At 44.3% G+C, this 16363-nt stretch overlaps 2 protein-coding genes across 3 annotated transcripts in view; one reads left to right on the top strand and one right to left on the bottom strand.

Moving 5' to 3' along the window:
• The window catches only part of PARP12 (poly(ADP-ribose) polymerase family member 12), a 45270-nt gene extending 34350 nt beyond the window's left edge, over positions 1-10920 (top strand). Inside the window, exons 9-12 of one of the 2 annotated variants that reach the window (XM_036428625.2) lie at positions 5598-5673; positions 7421-7551; positions 8426-8577; positions 9877-10920. In XM_036428625.2, the coding sequence (XP_036284518.2) occupies positions 5598-5673; positions 7421-7551; positions 8426-8577; positions 9877-10199 (682 nt within the window). In that variant the 3' untranslated portion in view covers positions 10200-10920. The remainder of the gene's footprint in view (positions 1-5597; positions 5674-7420; positions 7552-8425; positions 8578-9876) is intronic. The other variant, XM_036428636.2, reaches the window with a different exon arrangement.
• A 3256-nt stretch (positions 10921-14176) lies between these two features.
• TBXAS1 (thromboxane A synthase 1) overlaps positions 14177-16363 on the bottom strand; it is a 137591-nt gene continuing 135404 nt past the window's right edge. The window contains exon 14 of the mRNA XM_036428602.2: positions 14177-14417. Coding sequence (XP_036284495.1) covers positions 14343-14417 — 75 coding nt within the window. The 3' untranslated portion in view covers positions 14177-14342. The remainder of the gene's footprint in view (positions 14418-16363) is intronic.

Here is a 16363-nt window from a genome sequence, read left to right as displayed (position 1 = left end):
CTTCAACTGGTTTTGCAGTGTGTAATGGTGTGTCACCATGAAGCAAAATTACTTTGCCGTAATTTCTGGAACATTCTGGTCATTTTATGATCAAAGCTTCGGTCAAATTGATTATTTGTTGTCAGTAGTGATCAGTAGTAACAGTTTCACCTGATTTTAGAAGCTCATAATACACTACACCTTCCTGATCCCACCAAACCAGAGCATTGTCTTCTTTCCGAAGTGAGTTGGCCTTGCAGCCGATGTTGTGGTTGATGTGGATCAACCCATGATTTTGTGTGTTTTTTTGATTCTCAAAATAAATCTACTTTTCATTGCTAGTCACAATTCAGTGCAAAAAAGACTTGTGCAACATTTTACTGATGACTTTTTTGTTTTCCATTTGTCTTTTGTTCAGTTGGTGTGGCATTTTCCTTCCTTTAAAATCTTTCATAATTATTAAAAAGTATTAAAAAAAAAAAAGAAAGAAAAGAAAAGAAAAGAAAGGAAAGGGAAGGGAAGGGAAGGGAAGGGAAGGGAAGGGAAGGGGGCGGAAGGGGGGGGAAGGGGGGGGAAGGGGGGAAGGGGGGAGGGAGGGAGGGAGGAAGGAAGGAAGGAAGAAGAAGAAGAAAGAAAAAAACCCTAACCAGTTTGGCTCAGTGGATAGAGTGTCGGCCTGTGGACTCAAGGGTCCCAGGTTTGATTCCAGTCAAGGGCATGTACCTTGGTTGCAGGCACATACCCACTAGGGAGTGTGCAGGAAGCAGCTGATTGATGTTTCTCTCTCATCGATGGTTCTAACTCTCTATATCTCTCCCTCTCTGTAAAAAAAAAAAAAAAAATATATATATATATATATATATATACACACACATATATATATATAATATATATATATTATATATATTAAAAAGTATTTTTTTTTAAATATATTTTATTGATTTTTTACAGAGAGGAAGAGAGAGAGATAGAGAGCTAGAAACGTCGATGAGAGAGAAACATTGACCAGCTGCCTCTTGCTCACCCCCTACTGGGGATGTGCCCGCAACCAACGTACATGCCCCTGACCGGAATCGAACCTGGGACCTTTCAGTCCGCAGACCGACGCTCTACCACTGAACCAAACCGATTTCGGCTATTAAAAAGTATTTTTAAAAAATCTTTCCCATTGCTTGTAAATTATTGGAAATTGCTGAGCAATGTTTAATCTTTCTGCAAATTGTTTTTGAGTTTGACATGCATCTTCATCCAATAATGCTTGTAATTGGGTCTTCAAACTTTTTCAATTGACCTGGATGTTCTTTGTCTTTCACATTGAAATCATCACTTTTAAAGCATTTAAACCAGCGTTCACAAGTATCTTGAGATGGATCATGTTCACTATAAGCTTCTCAAAGTATACGATAACTTTCAGCAGCACTTTTCTTCAAAATAATGAATTAAAACTTCCTGCAAATGCTGTTTTTTTGGGCACAAAATTTGACATTTTTAAGCATAAAAATATCTATGATGTTTAACACCTTCAGCAAATTTGACATATGAAGTTTTGAAGCTTATAGTCAACACAACCAAATAGCATACATATAAAATCGCATATACATCAACATAGGTGTAACCCCATTTGTTGGAAAAAAATCCGCATTATTAACTGGTACACCCAGTATTATTTTTTAATTTAATGAGGCAGTTATTTTATACTATGAACATTTCATTAAATTTACTCACATTCTTATTGTTTTCTTTGTCCTTTCAAATTTCTTTAGATTGTTTTTATTGGAGAGGGGGTGTTTACTGATTTGTTTTTAAAATTTTATTTTACTTTATTTTTTCTATTACCATTTATCACCTTTGTGTCTTCTTACATCTCCACCCACCCTATCCCACTGAAATCACCTCACTGCTTTCCATGTCCCTGAGTTTTCTTTTTTTTTCCTTTTTTTGCTCAATCTTTTCACACACCAGAGCTGTCTCCCTGTTTTCTATTTTCTTGTTTTAATCCTTACCTGAGGATATTTTTCCATTGGTTTCTAAAGAGAGTGGAAAGGAGGGAAAAGCAGGAGAGAGAAAAAGGAGCATTGATGTAAGAGAGACATATCGATTGGTTGCCTCCTGCATGCACCCCCACTAGAGCTTGGAACCTACAACCGCGGTATGTGCCCTCGAGTAGGAATCAAACTTAAGACCCTTCAGTACTCGCACTATCACTGAACATTGAGCCAAACCAGTCAGGGCTGTCTCTGTTTTCTTGGTAGTTCAATTTATTCATTAAATTTTATGGTTCCTTTCTTTCTCTTACTGGCTTATTTCACTTAGCATAATGTTCTTCCAGTCCATCCATGCTGTAGCAATGGTAAAATTTCTATTGCGTAAATGTGCCACAGCTTTTTTATTCACTCATCTGCTGGTGGTCACTTGGGCTGCTCCATATCTTGGCTATTATAAATAATGTTGTAGTGAACTTAGGGAAACATATATTATTTTGAATTAGTGTTTCAGGTTTCTTTGGATGAATTTCCAGAAGTGGAATCACTAGGTCATAAGGCAGGTCTGTTTTTTAATTTTTTGAGGATAACTCCATACTACTTCCACAGTGGATACACCAGTCTGCATTCCCAATAGCACAAGGGTTCCTTTTTCTCCACATTCTCACCAACACTTGTTGTTTGTTGATTATTGACGATAGCCTTTCTGACAGGTCTGAAGTGATAACTCATCGTGGTTTTAATTTGCATTTCTGTGATGATTAGTGATATTGAACATCTTTTCATATATCTGTTGATGATCTGTATATCCTCTTTGGAGAAGCATCTATTCAGGTCTTTTGCCCATTTTTTGATTGGATTGTTTTTATGTTGAGTTTTTTACTATAAATTCTTTATAAATTTTGGATATCAACCTCTTATCAGGTATATCATTGGCAAATATGTTCTCCCATTCAGTGGGTTGTCTTTTTATTTTGTTGATGGTTTTATTTTGCTGTGGGAAAACTTGTGTTTTGTTTGAATATGTCTTTATTTTGCCCTCAGTATTGAAAGATATTTTCTCTGGGTATAAATTTTTCGTTGTAGTTGTTTTTTCTCAAAACATTGATGTCATTCTACTGTCCTCTGGTTTTCATTGCTGTTTTTGGAAAATCAATTGCCAGTTTAACTGGTACTTCTTTGCCTGGTACTTTTTCCCCTTTGGTTACTTTTAAGATTTTCTGTTTATGTTGGTGTATGGATTCTCACTACAGCATGTCTCAGAATGTGTTTTAATTTTCCTGTTGGAGATATTTTGGGCTTCTTAAACCTGTGAGTTGGTGAATCTCATTAGTTCTCTTTGAAGATTGCCTTTACCCCATTTTCTGTCCTCTCTTTGGATTTCAGTTGGGTTCTGACCAAATTCAGGCCTTCTTACTCTCTTCTCCACATCTCAGCTTCTTCCCAATATTTTCTATCCCGTTATTGTTCTGGGCCCTAGTCTGGAGAATTCTATTTCCCATATCATTCAGCTCACTCATTCTCTCTTCAGGTGGTCTGATCTGCTAGTAATCATGTCCATTGAACTATCACTATTAAGGAGTGTATTTTATATTTCTAAAAGTTGTATTTGATTATTTTTCAGATCCTCCAGGCCATATTATAGTTTCATGTGCCTTGCATATGTTTTTAGTTTGTGTTTTATTTTTTTAAACATAGAAAGAATAGTTATTTTGTATTATGTCCAATAATTTCAGAAACTTAATTCGTTGTGGGCTTGTTTCTGGCTGATTCTTGCTCATTGCTTAGTTATTTTAAACTGTGTTATTTTTCTAGGCATATTATTTGTGAGAGTTCTTTGAGGCTTAGGATGAAGGTCTCATGCCAGCAGAAATGGAGTGTAGATCTAGTGTAGGAAGAACAGAGCATTTTAAAACTGAGTAGAAATGATTTTGAATTGGTTTCCCAAGCCTTGTTCCTAAACCTGTTGGGACACATCTTTTATAACTCAGTTATTTATTAATTTTTTTATTTTTAGAAAGATCATGTGCTGCTTGTATTATGTGACATCCTGTAGTTAATATTTCTGAATAAAAAAAATGTATAGTCACTTTAAGAAAGGTTTATAGAGACCACAAGCAGCCTCTGGCAGTTTAAGTCAAATTTCTACTACCAAATGAGTTTTAACATCAGTTTTATGTTTTTATTAGAGGCCTTGTGCACGAAATTTGCACACTGTGGGTGGGGGGTGTTTCTCAGCCCAGCCTGCACCCTCTCCAATCTGGGACCTGGGATTAGGCCTAAACCAGAAGTTGGACATCCCTGTCACATCTGGGAATGCTGGCTCCTAACAGCTCACCTGCCTGCCTGCCTGATTGCCCCTAACTGCTTCTGCCTGCCTGCCTGATTGCCCCTAACTGCTTCTGCCAGCCAGCCTGATCACCCCAACTGCTCCTCTGCCAGCCTGATCACTCTCAACTGCTCCTCTGCCAGCCTGGTTAACACCCAATTATTCCCCTGCTAGCCCAGTTGCTCCCAACTCCCCTCCCCTGCCAGCCTGGTCACTCCAAACTGCTCTCCCCTGTTGGCTTGTTCTTACCTCCACTGCTGTCTCCTGTAGGCCTGATCTCACCTCTAAGTGCCCTTTTCTGATGACTAATTTGGTTCTGATTCATCAATTTCTATGCCAGTCAGTGTCAAAAACTTCACCTTCTAGGCAGTCATTGGCTCCTCACAGTTGACCCAGATTTGGTTCTGATTGGTTGGTTTCCATGCCAGTCAGCATCTCTGGGCCTATCAACGAGGCCTGATCAGAAAGGTGGGGCTGTTCAGCCCTGGTGAAGGCTTGGAGAGAAATGGAGGCATGGCTGCTGACCAGGCCCCGAGAGAAAGAGAGAGGCAAGTGCTGACCAACAGCTGCCACAGAGGCTTCTCTCTTCAGACCTCTCTCCAGGCCTGAGTCACGAACCCCTTGGCAGTTAGTGCTGGGTCACTGTGCCTGCTGCTGTAACAGTCAGTGCTGAGTTGCCTCAGCAATCTAGCACTTACTGCAGGACTGACTTCTGGTTGGCCAAGCCTCTGGTCATAATGGACCCAGGGTTTTTATGTATTAGGATATGCCAAATACACTTCTTGAGGCTATCATATATAATAAAAGTATAGTATGCAACTTATCCCCTCGACTGGAGTCCTTCTGGGAGTTCGGCCAGGTGGTGGGGCCAGCCAGTGGAAGGGAGGGAGTACTCTGTTGGCTGCCAGTCACTAGGACCGTACAAGTGCATAAATTTCGTGCACTGGGCCTCTAGCTTGTAATAATAATTCAGAGCTCTTTAATATAATTTTCAGAGCTCTTTGAATTTAAAAATCATGGATAAGGGTCTTTCTGTGCTGCTTTAGTGATATTCTCTCTCCTTTTGTATAGGAGTTGAGATACAGGTGAGTATCCTCATTGTTTCAGTTTGGGCTACTTAGGCAAAGAGGAAAGTGCTCTCATAAGATGGATAGTATGCTTATGTTCTTCCTCTCCTCTCTGCTTTTAAAAAATGAGATGCTGATACTCAAGACAGGTGATAATTGGCTAGTGGAGGCCACCTGTGTGTGATAGTCTGTTGGTATCTACAAACCAAATGTCTTAATGTTTTTATTTACATTTTGTAGCAATGTCAAGTTTCAAGGCCCAAAGAGCATCCCAGACCATTGGGATCCCTCAGCCCTGCCGGACCCCGGCTTTAAGGTATGGGATGCATGTTGCCTTGGACTGGGGAGGAGAGTGTTCTTTGAGATCAATGAGTATTAGCGATGTGCTGTTTCCTCCACCACTGAAGAAGCTGTGAGGCCAGGGCTCATGAGGGAGGACAGAAGAGGTATATGTGGGGTTATTTTCTCAGGTTTTGGGGATTTTAAGGCTAGAGACCACCCAGGAGATGGCTGTGGTCCTGAGGGGAGAGGATGTATTGTGGATGGAGGACAGTGAGCTGGTAAATTTCTAGAAAGGGTAGAAATAGGACTCAGCTAATATATATTAGTTATACTAAGCAAGAAAAGGAAAAGAAACCACTGACTCTGACAAGCAACATCTAGAAGGGAAATTTCTGTTGGAAGGTGCTAGATAATAGGACAAGAGAAAGAACACTCAATTCAGCAGCTCCTATAAGGCCTGTCAGATTTTGGGTATTGCGCTGAATTCAGTAGAGTACTTAGGCCAAGATCTGCCCTATCTATGTGGGGTACTCAGACTGGCCTCTGATGGCTGACTTCATGCCAAGCATGTTGCAGACACCTTTTACAACTGATTGTTATTGCCTTGGGAGATCTCATCTTGTTGAGCTGACAGAGCTCACACAGACACCAGTGGCACAGGCAAGACCGGTGACAGGCAGAGTGAGTTGACAGCAGCACTCAGATGTCAGAGGACAAGGCAATCATATTGAGGGGATTAGGGTAAGCTCCACGGGGTCCACTTCCAAACGATGGCTGGTGCTTGCACAGGTGGAGGTAAGAGAACATACAGGGTGGTGGGAACTGCACGTGAAGCAGCCCAAGTCAGGACATGGGGTGTCAGGTGTATCTTGGATGGAGAGGTCAAGGCTGGGCTGTGCAATGCCTTGATCATGGGTTCAAGCAGAGGCTATGACAAGTATGGGAATCCATGAGGACCTCTGGTCTGGAAGGAGCAGGGCTGGTTTCCATACTTGAAAAGGAGTTTAGCAGCTCCCATGAGATTGGAACAGGGAAACCAGAATCAGGATTTGGGTTGCAGGAGATCCATGGACATGCATGCCAAGTCCTGACGTGTAGGGTTTTTGGGGGTGATGATGAGGTGGTTGTTATAAGGCTATAGGGTAGAGGAAGAGGATGGTATAAAGGGACTCCCCAGTGATCCTCACTGGATCAAACCTCATGGCACTGGGAACAGGGAAGCTGATTATATGATTCAGGCTCCAAGTGTAGGAATTTGAGCATTTTCACTCTGTGTGACAGTTGGTTGCTCTAGGTCAAGGGCCCATCAAAAGTGCTGTTTCCCAGAACAAGAGGCTAAGGGAGAGTTGGGCTCAGCTGGGAGGGATACAGTGGCCGTGCTCCTGAGTTGCAATGTGCCAGCTTGGCCTTTCTGTCAGTGCTTGTGGTGTGGGGCATTCACACAATGCTGCTGCCCGTGACAGCGTTTTCCCCTCTCCACCAAATGTATGCCTTTCACATTTATTGAAACACTTTGGGTTTGTAGATTACGTAGTCTGCCTTGTGTGGGGTCAGAAGAGCCGGGACATCGTGGGAATGCATAGGATGGTGCTGATATTAGCATCATACCTGTCCTTCAGGCAGGTTTCACAGCGAACACAAATTACACACATCTGTAACTAGAGAGACTGCCTTTCGGGGCTTGCTTCTGCAGTTCAAGCATTTATGAGTAGCTTTGGGAAGAGATTGATCTGTACTTTATACTTAGATGATAACATAATAAAAATATTTTCCCCTTGCAGCGGATCACCCTCAGTTCTTCCTCAGAAGAATATCAGAAGGTTTTCAATCTTTTTAACAAAACACTGTCCTGCTACTATGTTCAGAAGATCGAGCGAGTCCAGAACCTTGGTCTCTGGGAAGTCTACCAGTGGTACGTCAAGGGCTTGCTCTCAGCAGGCTGATGACTTTGTCCCCTCACAGTTACATAGTAGGCTGGCTGCTTACCAAATGGACTTCAGGGACAGTTCCAGATGGCAGCCAGTGCTTGCTTGCTGGAATTGGGAATTGTGTTCCTGATTTTTTTTTTTAAATCTATCTCATCATCTTTATAGCTTAGTGCTGCATGTCCCCTCAGAGAGACAAGGGGACTAAGGCTTTTGTAGTAGGGGACAAAGCCACCACTTGTATTCTGCCTCCCCAAAGATTGACAGGATAGTCCACTATAAGCCACCCACACTCTGGAGAACATAAAACTATTGTCCTGACAGCCAGAGAGTAAGAGCCTTATTTTTTTGCCTGAGGACCAGCATGTTCTTGGGCATTTGTCCACGTGAGCTGGGGAGGAGAATCACAGCAGATCACCATGGCAGGCCTGGGGTTCTGCTGACCTGTCCCCACAAAAGATTGGAGCAATCTCATCTGTGCTCTGGGCCCAGTGATAAAATCAAGCCTCATGGTGCTGGGAACTTATGGGAGAGAGGACCCCCAAAATGATAAGCAGTATCAGGCTCCCCCGTTAAGCTCCACGATGAAGCATGCATGTCTTCCCAAGGCTGGTCTGCTTTGGGAGTTCAGTTTGCTGCTGGAGGCCTAAGGCTGTGGAGGGAAAGGCTTCCCTCTGCTTTTCATCCAGGTCCTATGTTCTACCTTTCCCTCTCTGGCCCATGGCTAGAGTATCATGGACTTGGGTCCATATCTCCTGGCTTCATAACACTTCTGATAAAATGTGTTTTCTTGGGTTAGGTGGCATGTATTTTGTGGTAAGTGCTGTCTCTCCAGCACATACTTCTCTCCTGTGATTCTAGGCAAACAGGGCAGATGCAGAAGAGAAATGGAGGGAAGGCGGTGGATGAGAGGCAGCTGTTCCATGGCACCAGCACGGATTTCGTTGATGCCATTTGCCAGCAGAATTTTGATTGGAGAATCTGTGGTCTTCATGGCACTTCCTATGGGAAAGGTAAGGGTGAGGGCAGCTTGCACCAGCATAATCAGGCCTCGCTGCACTGTCTAGGGCTCAGAAAACATTTTTAAAGCAATTGGTGTGTGTGTGTCTGTGTGAGTGTGTGTGTGTAGGGGGGGAAGCAGTGTAAGCTGATAAGCCAGGTCATACTCAGTGAGGAATGGCTTTGCCATCTGTGGGGATGCCCATCTGTTGGCTCCCTTTCTCTCCTTTGTGTGCAACCAGAAGCTGACCCAAGGGTTAGCATGAGCAGTCCTGCTTAGGCTGGGGTTTTGCTTCCTTAAGAGTTGGGCCCATGTCCCTGTGGAGTGGAGGCCTTGGGAAATGGTAAGCACAAATTAGGAGAGGAAAGAGGGTGTCTACCCAACCAATCCTGTACTGCACTATTTTGTAAGAATAGAAATCTGAACACCTCAGATACATGCATGTAAATATGGCATTCTAGCTATTTGGTGAGTTATCTGAGTGTGTTTCTGTCTCAGTTATTTTTAAACTTTATTTGGACATAGTTTCAAGGAAAGTTGCAAGAATGATATTTTTTAAAGTCCTGAATACATTTACCTATATTCACCTGTTTTAATATTTTGCCTTGTTGGCTTTATCACCCCCCATTTTTTTTCTGATCCATTTGTAAGTATGTGGCATATTAACGTTATACCTCTTCACCCTTTTAACACCTCCTAAGAAAAAGGATATTCTCTTCTGTAATCACATGGTTACTAACTTAAAAAAAAATCATAGTGATGTGATAATATAATCAATAGTCCCTGTCCCAGTTCCATCAGTTGTCCATAACTTAGCCTACTCCAACGTGATGACTATGGTGTCAGGATGGACAAGAGCCAGTGGAAGGCTTTAAATCCAAATATGTAAGTGGCAGCTTCCAACTCAGGTTCCCATTAAACAGGGTTCATAGTTGTATGCATTGGGCTGCCGGTGTGGTTCCATGTATGGGATCTTGGTCCCTTTCCACACCAACCTTACTAAGTTGGACATGACAGCCCCATTTTATAGCTGAGGAAACAGGTTTGGGGTTAAGTAGTGTTATGCCCAGAGTGCCGTGTGATTTGCTTGACATATTCAGAGTGTGAAAGGAGTTTTCTATCTCAATTTGGTATCCCCTCTGATGCCCTTCATGAAGCTAGAGAAAGAGGAAGGATGGAGGGAGGACGGGAGGAAGATGTGACAGAGGAGCAGAGGCCATTGGCATTACCTGGTTGGCAGGATTCTAGAGCCCTTCCTGCCCGACTGCAGAGTCCTCCCAGTGCCCAGTCAGGCCTGTGTGTGTTTTCGCAGGGAGCTACTTTGCCCGAGATGCTGCATATTCCCACCACTACTGCAAACCCGATTTGAACTGCTACACAATGTTCCTGGCTCGGGTGCTGGTGGGCGAGTTCACCCGAGGCAATACCTCCTTAGTCCGCCCCCCAGCCAAGGAGGGCCAGAGCAACGTTTTCTACGACAGCTGTGTGAACAGCACGTCAGACCCTTCTATCTTCGTGATCTTTGAGAAGCACCAGGTCTATCCAGAGTACATCATCCAGTACACCACCAGCAAGCCTCTGGCCGGGGCCTCCTCTCTGTTGTCTCTGGCATCCTTTTTTGGTATCCGGCAGTAAGCACAAGGATGTATTTCATATCTTCCAGGCTTGTCTTCCTTGAAATAGCTATTTGGGAAAGTTGGGTTTTGTTTTTTTATAGCAAAAAACTTTTAATGAATTGTTTATCATTGACTTCTTGATGAAGTTATGTTCTTAATCTCTTGCTGATGGTAGTTTTTGGTTTTAAGTAATTGATCTTGATATGGACTAACCAATTGTGATTGTAGGTGAGATTTTTACTAGGGTAAGTTTTATGTTTTACCATTTTTGTTGATTTTGCTACTGATTAGCACCAGGTACAAAATTTCTAGTGAACTATTTTATGGATTGGTCTTAATTTTTAATAATTTGTCTATCTCTAGTGATTTGGGTTTTCAGGATTTTGGCGGCGTCATTTGACTTTTTCATCCTTTGTACAGAAAACCTGTCTTGTGGACTAGGGAGGTGCAGTCATTGAATCTGTTACTCTGGTTGTAATCCAGGCGGCTCTTCTGCTGCGTCTCCTGGGCTCTGGCATTGGAATTGGTCCATATATCACATTGTCAGACACATGGCTACTGTGGGGTGTCATTCAGTCCCTGCCTGTTTCCCTTTGTCATGGGCCTAACTCATGAATGCTTGTCCCAGCATCTTCTAAGTGCACTGGACGTCCTCTGAATATGGGTTTTATGTCTTTATGAGATTTGAATACCTGTGCTACAAATGTCACAATGTGGAAATAAAATACTATTTCTTTCAAGTGAGTGATGACTGAAGTCCATTCTTCAACATCGTGTATTGAGTTCCTGCTGGGTACAAGAGCTTTTCTGGGTGTTGGAATATAACAGAGCCCCTCTTACTGGCTTCGGGGGTGCTATGTGTAGTTTATCATGAAGCTGAAGAAACCTCATTCACAGCCCTAGGAGGGGCCCCATGGTCATACATTTGAGTTAAATTTGCAAGTTACATTTTTTTTTCTTTTCCCCAACTCATACAAGTTCCAAACTCCACAAAACCTAAAATCACTATATGTTGAGGACCTGGAGGAGGTGGATGTGTCCTTTGTGTGTCTTCCACACACAGCAGGTTGTGGAGTCTCTGCTACACACTGGCTGGCTCTTGTCCAGAGCCAGAGGGGCTGGTAGGGAGGCTCCATGATATGAGGCTGTCTGCCCCTTCCTGGGTGCTGTACCCATTGGCCTCCCAGGTTCAGTCTAACAGCCACAGTCCTCTCCTTAGCTGCACTCTTCTTCCCCTCACCTTCCTAATACAATATGTTCACTCTCCACATGATGCCTCCAGTTCAGCTAGTTTGTCCTGTAATTGTCAGATCCAAGCTACTTTTCCATCCTTGGAACAGGAGTAGAGAGTGATCTGGAACTTGACACAGATCAGCTAATCAGGCCAGAGGAGAATTGTTAAAGTGACCAGAAAAATGAAGAAACAATGACAATACTACCTTTTTCACCAGCAGCACCTAGGTACAGATGTTATGATTTTCAGAGCCTCCCAAATATTTCCCCCACATTCTGACTAATCTTGAAATTTCATTCATTACTTTTTGAATAGGTCACTAGTCCTCCTACCATGTAGGTGGGAGACCCGAGGGGTGTCAGAGAATCATTAAACAGGTGCTTGCCTGCTAAGTCTTTTTAAAAATATTTATGTATTGATTTCAGAGGGGGTAAGGAAGAGAGAGAAAAAATCTGTCCCACTTATTTATGCAATCATTGGTTGCTTTTTAAAAATTTTTCTTTATTGATTATGGTGTTACATATGTGTCCTTATACCCTCCCCCCTTATGCTTTTTTTCCTTAAAAAAAAATATTTTATTGATTCTTTAATAAGAGAAGAAGAGAGAGGGATAGAGAGTTAGAAACATCGATGAGAGAGTATCATCAATCAGCTGCCTCTTGTACATCTCCTGCTGGGGATGTGCCCACAACCAAGGTACATGCCCTTGACCGGAATTGAACCCGGGACCTTTCAGTCTGCAGGCCGACGCTTTATCCACTGAGCCAAACTGGCTTCAGCCCTTATGCTTTTTAAAATTGTAAACATTTTTATTGATTTCAGAGCGGAAGGGAGAGGATGATAAAAACATCATTGATGAAAAAGTATCATTGATTGGCTGCCTCCTGCACACTCCCCACTGGGGATCGAGCCCGCAACCCAGGCATGGGCCCTGAAATCAAGTTGTGACCTTCTAGTTCATAGATAGATGCTCAACCTCTGTACTATGCCAGCCAGGCATGGGCTGCTGCTTGTATGTGTCCTGATTGGGGATTGAGCCTGCAACCTTGGTGTATCAGGATGTTGTTCTAACCAACTGAGCTGCCTGGCCAGGGCTGCCTATTAAGTCTTAAATGTAGATATACTGATCCTGTGCTTTTTAACCATCTGGTTGCTGGCAGCCGAGGAGTGGGAAGCAAGAATAGTCTTTTTGGGCATTTTAGTGGAAAGGATGGCAAGAGGAACCTGGGATGGGAGAGTATCAAATGCTCCAGAAATGTCAAGTGAGCTATGAAGACTGCAGACAACATGGGATTGGCTGACCTTTGAGAAAGCAAGTCAGGAAAAGCAGCTACATGGATTGGAAATTTAAGAGGAATGGGGCCCATGAGGCCAGGTTATAGGGTTGTAGGGTGGGCATGGGGAAAACTGTTCCTCCTGTGTGGGCACAGGAGGGAGTGGGCACTGTGATGAGAAGTCAAAGTGACCATGACTCAGAATGTTAATGCAAAGAGATAGTGGGATCCAGGGCAAGAGTGTGTGATAGCCAAGACGTCATCAGGAGGCCCAGCTGGGATGCAGCTAGAGGGCTTTGTGGAGGACCGGTCAGTGTCATTGCCTGGTGCTGGGAGCGAACAGTGGCCTTAGCGATTCTAGCCCATTAGGTAGCTGTGCCTGGAGATTGTGACCACCTGGATGGAGAAAGGGAGTTGATGGGCTTAAGTGTCAGGTGTGGGCATGCACCTCAACTAGGGAGTCAGGTGCTCAGCTGAGCCTTTCTGCAGGATGAGGTTCTGTGATGGCCATAGGGGGTCAGAGACTGGGGGAGACAAATGGGGCCATCAGGGGAGCCAATGGATCACCAGGAATGGATGGTGAGCAGGTGGTGGGCAGCAAGTGTGTGAGAGGGCTGGGTTGGGCTGGCGGGACCTCCTAGAGGACGGGCAACAACCAGGGCTGGGGCAGTGCTGCCTTCCTCTCAGGAACTTCCAGAGGTGAAGCATGGGGAGCTCTGGGCTGGAGAGGAGAAAACTTCACAGTAGAGGCAGCATTTCCAGCCATGGATATGTGGCAACGTATTCTGCCAGCTCACGTGAAACAGCCTGTGCTTTCTAAAGGTGGGTCAGCATCTGCATAGCCCACCCATGCTCACCAATTCCTATTATCTATATGGTATTTAGCCCCTTACTGCTGCCCAGAGGTCAGATAGAGGGAAAGGCCTTTCATCTAGGCCAGCCCCTTGCTTTACAGATGAGGAAACTGAACCTCAGGGAGGTGGCAAGATCGCGACTGCTGTTGGGAGATCTGGGATTCAATTTGCAAGTTCTTCGTTGAAATTAAACTTCTCAGCAATACAATAACTACTTTTACTAAAATTCACTTCTGTATTTTAATTTCCCGATCAAAATTAAGAAAAAATGATGCTCTTAAGAAGTACTCTTTAGCCTCCATCACTTTTCTGTACATTGAAACTTACGAAGTCAGTATTTCCCTACCTGGAAATGTCAAAGCATAATGAAGCTTTCGAACCACCTTTGAAGTTGAACTTCTGAATGTCATTGCCTCAGTCAAATACTGCAAAGTACCAGAAGCTGAAAAGGCCTATAAGCTGGTACCATCAGGACAGCCCAGTGCAGTGTCCCTTTGTCGATTCTTTCCATCCTGAGGCCAGGACAAAACCCCAAGTTCTCAGTCGTTTTGTCAAAGCTACAGTTTCACTTACCAGCAACTCCTTATTGAGAGAGGGGGATCTGTGGTTCAAACACCAATGGCAAAGACAAAAGTAAGTGTAACAAACAAACATTTATTAAACATCTAGGAAATGTTACGGAAATGACTTCTTTTATTCTTGTATGCCAGGCACCCTTTAAATTACGTAGGTGACATTTCCCCCAAATCCGAATTTCCACAGGCGTTTTCTTTGAATTAGAAGGTGCTGTTGTAATTGTGTCAGCGGGAGACAATCTTGATGTAGACACCATCTTTTGGACCTAGGGCAGATTTAGATTCTAGCTGCAGTGGTACCTGAGATAGAGGAGATTAAAATACTTGTCACTGTTAAACACAACCGCAGGAAAACATCCTTGGGACCAGGCCTGAAGCAGGGTTATGGAAATTCGGCTGAGGCCTCAGAGAGCTGAGCCAGGAGTGAGCAATGCAGCCTCCCAGCGGGACCCTGAGGACCCAGCAGAGCTGCCTCTCCAGGACTAGGCACTGGTGCTCATCCCCCTTCCCTGTGCAAACAATTCCCATGGATTCTCTGAAGAACCCTGCATAAGAAGTGGTAGTGGCTCACTTTGCAAATGAAGAAATGAAGGATCAGAGAGAGACCAAGTGATGTGTTCAAGGTCACATGACTAGAAAGTAGCCAAACCTCACACACTTCACATCTCTCCATCTCCCTCCCTGTGCCCAGCCAGACCCTGAGCAGCCGCTCTGGGAAGTGGGGATTGGGGCCTCATGCTGTTCCCTGCTCAAGCATGCTGTGTTCTGACCTCAGTGCCATTCAGAAAGCTTTCCTTGCGTCTTACAAGGAAGATCCATTGTGGGCTGGGGTCTTGGAAGAAAAACCAAAGAAGCAGGGTAGCCCCTTGAGCCATGTGTAAAACGATGGTCCACTGGCTAACATGAACCCTTTCGAGGAAAGAAGAATCACCAGGCCTTACTGCTGGGGCCTTGTCAGATGTCTTTGAGGATTATAGTTCAGATGGAAGACCAGTTTTATGCCCAGGAAGCAAGAGGGTCTAGACCTGTGCTATCCTGTACAGTAGCTAGTAGCCTATATATAGGCTGTTGAATGCTTGAAATGCGGTTAGTGGAAAAGAGGGGCTTTTTAAAATTTTATTTCATCATTAACATTTAAATAACCACATGTGGCCAGTAGCTCCTGTATTAGTACAGGACTAGACAAACCAGAAACACCATTGGACTTAGAAAAAAAAAAAAGAAAAAAAAAGAGGAGGTCATTTGGGGCTAGCAAAGTCAGAGAGGGCTTCCTGGAGGAGGTGACTCGAAGTGGTCTAGGAATGGGAGAACTCATGTGAGCAGAACTTCTCAGGAGTCACTTTGGAACTTGAGACAACACCCAGGATTGTGGAGGATGGGACTAGAATTGGAGTGGAAAGCTGAAGAGAGGACATTCCAGGTCAGGACAGTAGCCTGAGCAGGTAGAATCCTCTCAGAATGGGAAGTTGGGGTGGGAAATGTAAAATGGGCTCAGATACGTTCTTCCTGGATCAGCAGGCTCCAGACTCATGGCTCGTTCTTGAGCTGGGAGTGCCAGGCATAAGCAGTGTGGGTGGGGACATTGGTCCAGCCACTGTACTGGATGTCAAGACGAAGAGTGAGGAGGCAAACCCCAGCAGGAAGTCCTGCACACATGGAAGACCTAGGGCAGTCAGGTCTGCCTTCTTTCTCTGTTCCCTCATCTGCCTTGGCTCGGCTCTGTGCTCCCAGTTTGTCCCTCCTCTCTCCAGCCCTGACAATCAGAACTTGGTGGGCATTTTCACATCCATTATCTTTTTTTTGGCCCAATGGAGCTCATTATTCCTCCTGAACCAGCAGCCCACCTCAGTCTCCCTGTTGGTTGGTGGGGGGCAGTGCCACTCTCTGGATCTAGAAGTTGTCACCGCTTGTCACTGTGTCCTTCTCTGTCCCCTACGCCCTCTGGTCCAGGTCTACTGCTGTGCTGTGCAGTGCAGGGGAGGTCCAAAGAGGCATGGAGGAGAGCGGAGTTCGGTTTGTGGGGCACAGCTGGCACCTCACAGGCTACTGGATGTGGAGGAGAGGGAGGGCTTGGGAGTGAGCAAGATCTGATTTGAACCCCAGTGTCTTCACTCTGGCTGGTCATTCATTTGCTTGTTGATGTTTGTTGAATGAATGAATGAGCGTCTGCCATGTGCCCAGCCTTAAGCTGGGTGCTGAGGCACCGAACAATAAATATGACAGACCTTTGTCCCCTCACGGAGCCT

This window comes from Pipistrellus kuhlii, unplaced genomic scaffold (genome assembly GCF_014108245.1).
Source record: "Pipistrellus kuhlii isolate mPipKuh1 unplaced genomic scaffold, mPipKuh1.p scaffold_m20_p_10, whole genome shotgun sequence".
Lineage (NCBI taxonomy): Eukaryota > Metazoa > Chordata > Mammalia > Chiroptera > Vespertilionidae > Pipistrellus > Pipistrellus kuhlii.
This window is presented reverse-complemented; position numbering and strand designations above follow the sequence as displayed.